Source organism: Nylanderia fulva, unplaced genomic scaffold (assembly GCF_048542155.1).
Source record: "Nylanderia fulva isolate GAGA-0341 unplaced genomic scaffold, ASM4854215v1 Scaffold56, whole genome shotgun sequence".
NCBI lineage: Eukaryota > Metazoa > Arthropoda > Insecta > Hymenoptera > Formicidae > Nylanderia > Nylanderia fulva.
The window spans coordinates 496,124-502,825 of record NW_028190654.1 but is presented as its reverse complement, the minus strand read 5'-3'; the positions used below and the strand labels follow the sequence as shown (position 1 = coordinate 502,825).

Sequence of the window (6,702 nt, the reverse complement as noted above, 5' to 3'; positions counted from 1 at the left end):
GAGAGTACAAATTAATTTTTTTATTTACAAATTTATATATTACAAAGTACATATTGGCTATAAAATCGATCGAACTATAGAAAATGTTTGTTTTTAATTTCTTATACGTTCCATATAACTTTACATAAAATATTAGAATTTTACATAAATTATTATAGAGTATAAAATATATAGAAAATATCCCAGATAGCAAAATGTTAGCCAATAATCATGACTTTACAGCAGATTCCTATCCTAAGATTAATTGGTGTGTCTGCAATTGATGACATTATGCTAGCATAAGTATTGTAGTAAGTAAAATCTGACAGCAGATTAGCAGCAAAAACCAAGAAAATCTGCACAATATAGTTAATGGCAGATTGGCAGTAAAAACCTAGTCTGTCAAACACAATCTGATAGCAGATTGGCGGCAGAAATTGAGCAGGAATAATTAATCTACAATTTTTTGTCATTTAAAAATATGATAAAATTGAATATTTTTCAATGAATATGTGCATAAGATGCAGTATCCATTAATTATAATTTATTTTATAAATATGAAATTTTATATAATATAATTAAATAAAATAATATGACATATATTATATTGTAGCTATATCTCAAATAGCAATTGTATACTTTGTAATGTAAATTTGCAAATATTAATTTTTTGATTAGTCCATAAAAGAAATACAAGTAAATATTTTTCAAGCGTTTTATAACGAGAGACTACGTAAAAAAGAAACAAATTTGCCCATTTTTGTCGTATTAATCATGAAGATCATTCATACAATTATGAAACTTTTTGTGCATAAATTATCAGTGCAGTATATCCAATAGGCATATCATCTCCATTTTTCTCCTTCTCTACGTTATGTATCTTAAAATTATCTTGAACAATATCTGCGTATTCTTTAGCTCTTATTTCCGCAAATTTACGTGCTAATTCATTTTTGAATTCATCTCTTAGATTATTCGGCATGTCGTCCAAAAAGTTAAAATCACATTGTGAAATGACCATGGCTATGGAATTGAATAAAATATATACGATTAATTTAGAATTGTAAATCACAAATAAATAAGAAAAAATATAAAAACTATATTAATCACGTAGCCTAGAATTTAATTTTTGCTTGTATATATATCAAGAAAAAGACTTACATAGAAACGTTTCTGCATTATCCTTGTAGTTCAATAGCCGATGACTGCAATGATTAACTTGAAATCCAATATCTTCAAGTATTTCTATTAGCTCTTCACGAGGTTGTATTGAATGATGAAGTGGCCCAACATACTTTGCTTTGTCCTATATAAAAGATAATTGACAATATATACAGTTAAAAAATTAAATGTGCAATATATATATTACATATTACATATAAAATAAATTAATGAAAGGCTCGTATAAATTAACAAAATTAACCAAATCAAATATAGTAGGCCAACTGAACGAGCAAAAAATAAGATGTAAAAATTTTATATATATATATATTAATAGTTAAATAATTAAATTATCATTCCGTTATAGAAACAATATAAATCGTAAACGTTTCGACTGCACTACAGTCTTTTTCAATACATAAAAGTTAAAAATTAAAATACAAAGTTAAATGTTAAAAATACAAAGTTAGTTAAATATTAAAATATAAAATTAAAACGATTCTTCGCTGTTGACCAATAGATGTGCAAGACGATTGGTCTGAGATGCCAAGTTATGTGACATTTAATCATGCTGCGGATATATTACTCGAATTAAATCAATGTCAGATAAAATTAAAAAATCTTTCAACTTACATTATCGTTTTAACAAGTCCTTCTTCCCGATCTTTCAAGTGTGTGTTGCGAAGTCTGAATAACAAATGTCAAAGTAGAGAGCGTGATGTATTTATTTATTACCAATGTTTTTTCTAAACTATGATTCAGCAAATTTTTTAAGTATGTTAAAATAACTACTGCCTAACAATTCGGTGTCTTTATTTAAATTAATTCCATTTTTCTGTTCTTTAATGTGGATCATTTCAGATATTAGCCTTTTATGGTAATTATTTTCATGATCCATAATTTTAGTGTTGTCCCAGTCAAATGTATGTTGTTCGTTTAAAATGTGTTCCGTGACAACCGAATGTTTAGCAGAGTCTAATTTAATATTATTTTTATGTTCTTTAAGTCTCGTTCCTAACTGTCTTTTTGTCTGTCCGACATATGTGGCGTCACAATCGTTGCAATTCAATTTATAAATAACATTAGAATTCATGGGGCAATTATTTCTGTCCTTTTGAACTTTTATGAAGTCATTTAATTTTTTAATGCAACGATATCCCACCACTACGTCAGGTCTTCTTATTGCTGAAGCAACTTTCTCAGATATTGATTCTATATATGGTATGACAAAATATTTAATGTTAGTATTAGTATTATTAGTATCTGTTATATTGTTGTTATTAGACTTGTTGAACTTCTTAGTTGAGAGATTTTTCAATCTGCGTTTTATTTCTGTGAAAATTAGATCAAGAGGATAACCGTTGGATAGCAAAATGTTAATAGTTTTCTCTATGTTTTTTTTTTGTGAAATTGCGGATGTGATAGTAATATAGCTCTATCTACCAAGTTATAAATTGTTCCTATTTTATGACAAGTCGGATGATTTGAAAAAAATGAAAGTAATCTACCTGAGAATGTCTTTTTGTGATACCAATCTAAATAAATTTTATTATCTATTACTTTGATCATTATGTCTAAAAAGCTTATACAACGATTATCCTCTTTTTCCAATGTAAATTGTAGTCTATCGTTAAAATTGTTGAATTCGTTCAAAACATATGTAATATTGTCAGCGAAAGTGCATAAAATAATGTCGTCTACATAATGGAAATAGAAAGTCAGTTCGCAATTTAAATTAAATATCAAAATACGACTCGCTAAGTAACTCAGTATCTTTGTTTAAATTTAGTCCATTTTTTTGTTCCTTGATATGTAGCATCTCAGAAATGAGTCTTTTATAATAATTATTTTCGTTGTCCAGTCGTATTTTGATATTTTGGATATATTAGCGAACAATAAATAATAATAGGACAAATAGGACATTAACGAGTCAAACATAGATATTAGATCATATATAAACACGCACGCTCTCCGATCAAGTAAAGTTTAAAATGAGCTGTCTTTCTGTATTGTTGGTTTGTTATGTGTCATCCTTAATAACTGTTAATAAGTAGCAAAATTGTCAAGAAGGACGATGATAGGTAAGCATACTACCAATTGTAGGAGATATATATTATAATTTGGACATACGTTGATCGGTAATTTTTTATTAATCGCAGCGCCTACGGAACGGGTTAATTTCTCGCATATTAACGATGAAACTATCCGAGATCTGAACAAAATCAGAGATCATATCGAGGCAAACATTGTTGGAAGGACGGATTAGAACACGCGTTAATTGCTCAAAAACTCTCGATTCTGAATAACTATAATTAAATTTCGATATTATGTGAATTTGTATGAATTTATATTTCAATAATTATACTGAAGAAGACCGCGTGCGGTCGAAACGTTTATAGAATGATTGTAATTTGCGTTAGTTTTAATATAATGACTGTAGTTTTATAATTTATACATGTAATAAATGGTAGTTGACTGAACATCTCGAATATTCAGCTCGATAAGTTGGCCTTATATTTATCACTTTGTTTTCAATATACGAGCGACAATTTGTATTAATTTATTTATATTTTAATATTTAACTAACTTTGTATTTTTAACATTTAACTTTGTATTTTAATTTTTAACTTTTATGTATTGAAAAAGACTGTAGTGCAGTCGAAACGTTTACGATTTATATTGTTTCTGTAACGGAATGATAATTTAATTATTTAACTATTAATATATATATAAAAAAAATTTTTACATCTTATTTTTTGCTCGTTCAGTTGGCCTACTATATTTGATTTGGTTAATTTTGTTAACATATAAAATATTTGTTATACAAAAAAGATGTATCCAAAATTAACTCAGGCATTAAAATTAATTATCTTGACGTAATTTGAGATTAAAATGACAAATTTTGCTACCTATAGAAATGTCGAATAATTCAAGTACACATAAAACAAAATTGAATCTCATATCTTATAGCCACAATCTCCACTTGATTCCTCTCGACCAATAGAGCCAAACGCGATGTTATTGCGATAATTATGAAGGAAAGAACATTTTTGGAAAGGAATTTGAATCCTATGGTTGGGATCTCAGAAATTCCCCCTGTTCCTTCTCTTAACATCCCCTGTAAAGAAATAGGCGAGAAAAATATTGGTCCGAAAGTCGGCTGAATCGGGACTCGAACCCGAGACCTTCCGCTTGCCGGGCGACTGCTCTTCCAACTGAGCTATTCAGACACTTACGAATAAATACTTGTTGTTACTTATTGTTCGTCGCGTCTGGACCTAATTACGACGCTTTGGGGGGTGGGGGGGTATAAACATTGAGAAAAGTATTTATTCGTAAGTGTCTGAATAGCTCAGTTGGAAGAGCAGTCGCCCGGCAAGCGGAAGGTCTCGGGTTCGAGTCCCGATTCAGCCGACTTTCGGACCAATATTTTTCTCGCCTATTTCTTTACAGGGGATGTTAAGAGAAGGAACAGGGGGAATTTCTGAGATCCCAACCATAGGATTCAAATTCCTTTCCAAAAATGTTCTTTCCTTCATAATTATCGCAATAACATCGCGTTTGGCTCTATTGGTCGAGAGGAATCAAGTGGAGATTGTGGCTTTAAAAATTAAAAGAGCTGACTAAATAAGTATTCGCATTATTCTCATATCTTATGTTAGCCAAATCTATATAAGCATACATTCGGAGGATTTTAAAATAAAAATTTCACAGTTACACAGAAATTATTCTACAATATAATCTTATATTATATTTTAATTTGCAATAATATTTACCCCCATATACGATGCATATCGCTCATCTTGCGCCATAATATTCATAACTTCAAAAAAACTATGACGAACTATATATAATATCAGCATAGTTTTGTCAGGTCGAAGCATACAATACATATTTTCAAACGTCTGGCTGTTAAATAACGAAGATAAATGTTAATGATTGTAATTTTAAAAATATATAAATTTATTAAAATTATTTGAAACACATAGTTATGCAAAAGTATATATTAGTAAAATCATATATTACAAAAATTCTTTCTTACAAAAATAATATTGTAATTTACCATTATTAAATAAATTTTCTTACCGAATGTCATGGCACCATTGCAAAGTGTAAAATGAGAATATATGATCAAATTTCGAAATATATTTCTCCGGCAAATTTTTTGTTTGAATATCCAACACTTCGAATTTGAGTCGTTCCTTGTCACCGTACATTTTATTTGCGTATTCGATCGTACTTGCATTAATATCTGTGCCTTTATATAATATACATATATAGTTTTAACGTTAATTAATATTAATTTTCTTCACATTATGTGTTGTTTTTGTGCGCACGTGAGCTGTCAAAATCTTTTATGATTCATTATTTTTTCTTACCGATCATTGTTGCTTTTGGATTAAGAGCCGTAAGAAGAATATCTTTCGTTGTATTTCCAGGTCCACAACCAACACCCATACATTTTCCAGTAATATGTTTTAGTTCTTCGGCAAACTCGTCGACAATAAGTGATACAGTTTCTTTGTTCGCTTTAGTAAATAAAGCGTATCGCGCTGCTTGCATCATGATTTTATGATAATTGTTCAAGTATATAACTAGAATTTATAAAAACTTGAAGAAAATGAGCTATAATATAAGAGTCGGTGTGTCGAAATTTCAATATATGCAAATATAATCTGCGTGTAATTCTTCTTTACTTATTCAGAACAATTTTGGTTCTTTTTTTGAACTATTTTTTTCAGTTTATCATATAATATAATACAATAAAATATTCGGAATGATGGACAAAACAACACTCAATACAATAAGCTGAGATGGTTTAAAGAAAGGAATAAACGTTTTAAATAAATAAAAATGAGCAATTAATTACACACAGTTTTAAAATAACCAAATTACCGGAAATATGTGAATTGTTAGATGTTGCTGGTGAAATTGTTGATGAAATGAGGAATTTATCGAGCTACTTATAGTTCCTGCGAAAAATTACATAGAGAGCAGCGATATATATTATGTAAAATCATTGTTTTTGAAGAAAGAGCATTTTTATACGATGAGTGTACTGAAGTGTGTGGGTGTGTGTGTGTGTGTGTGTGTGTGTGTGTGTGTGTATGTGTATGTAAAATGTATGTATACAGAATAAGAAATAATACAAGATATTAGCATTTAAAAAAATGGTTGCGTTAGTAGAACAGTGTCGCGAACTTTTTAAAGAGACATTTCTTAAAATAAAAATTTAAAGAAAAAATTATATTATAAAAAGATAGATAATGTAATTCGAGGTGTTGTGTGCCTCGGGTCGGGCACAAGGGTCGCGTCAAATTAGAATATGGATTCGGGGCGTCGAAAGTCGGATCAGGTTGTCTTAAGATGTCGAATCTTATGCACCTGCTTTTTTTTTTAAACAATTGAACACTTGTCGTTGGCTTATTTTAACAATATTACACCTATTAGTGTAAGTTACTTAAACTAGTCTCGCGATAGCAACAATATATATGTATATATTTATTTGATTCGCGTGTGAATCTAGTTAGGTTACTGATAAGCAACTGCCTCGAGCGCGTT

General features: G+C 29.3%; 1 protein-coding gene across 2 annotated transcripts; it reads right to left on the bottom strand.

The window, feature by feature from the left end:
- LOC114940805 (juvenile hormone acid O-methyltransferase-like) lies at positions 1–6,702 on the bottom strand. 2 transcript variants are annotated; one of them, XM_029315549.2, is made up of 7 exons: positions 6,526–6,702; positions 6,037–6,113; positions 5,520–5,735; positions 5,227–5,398; positions 4,917–5,049; positions 1,141–1,285; positions 1–1,002 (listed from the first exon to the last, which is right to left on the bottom strand). In XM_029315549.2, exons 3-7 carry the CDS (start codon positions 5,704–5,706, stop codon positions 773–775), a joined length of 867 nt encoding a protein of 288 aa, XP_029171382.2. In that variant the 5' UTR covers positions 5,707–5,735; positions 6,037–6,113; positions 6,526–6,702; the 3' UTR covers positions 1–772. The 2 variants fall into 2 exon arrangements, with proteins under 2 accessions (XP_029171382.2, XP_085343597.1); XM_085487471.1 differs by having other exon boundaries at positions 5,520–5,751; positions 6,037–6,702.

Bases quoted from the DNA above. Each gene is read 5' to 3' on its own strand.
- LOC114940805 (XM_085487471.1), bottom strand. From the start codon at position 5,706: ATGATGCAAGCAGCGCGATACGCTTTATTTACTAAAGCGAACAAAGAA. The intron at 5,050-5,226 runs GTAAGAAAATTT...GTTATTTAACAG, and splicing joins CAATGGTGCCATGACATTCG to CCAGACGTTTGAAAATATGT. The intron at 1,003-1,140 runs GTAAGTCTTTTT...TCAATTCCATAG, and splicing joins TAATGCAGAAACGTTTCTAT to CCATGGTCATTTCACAATGT.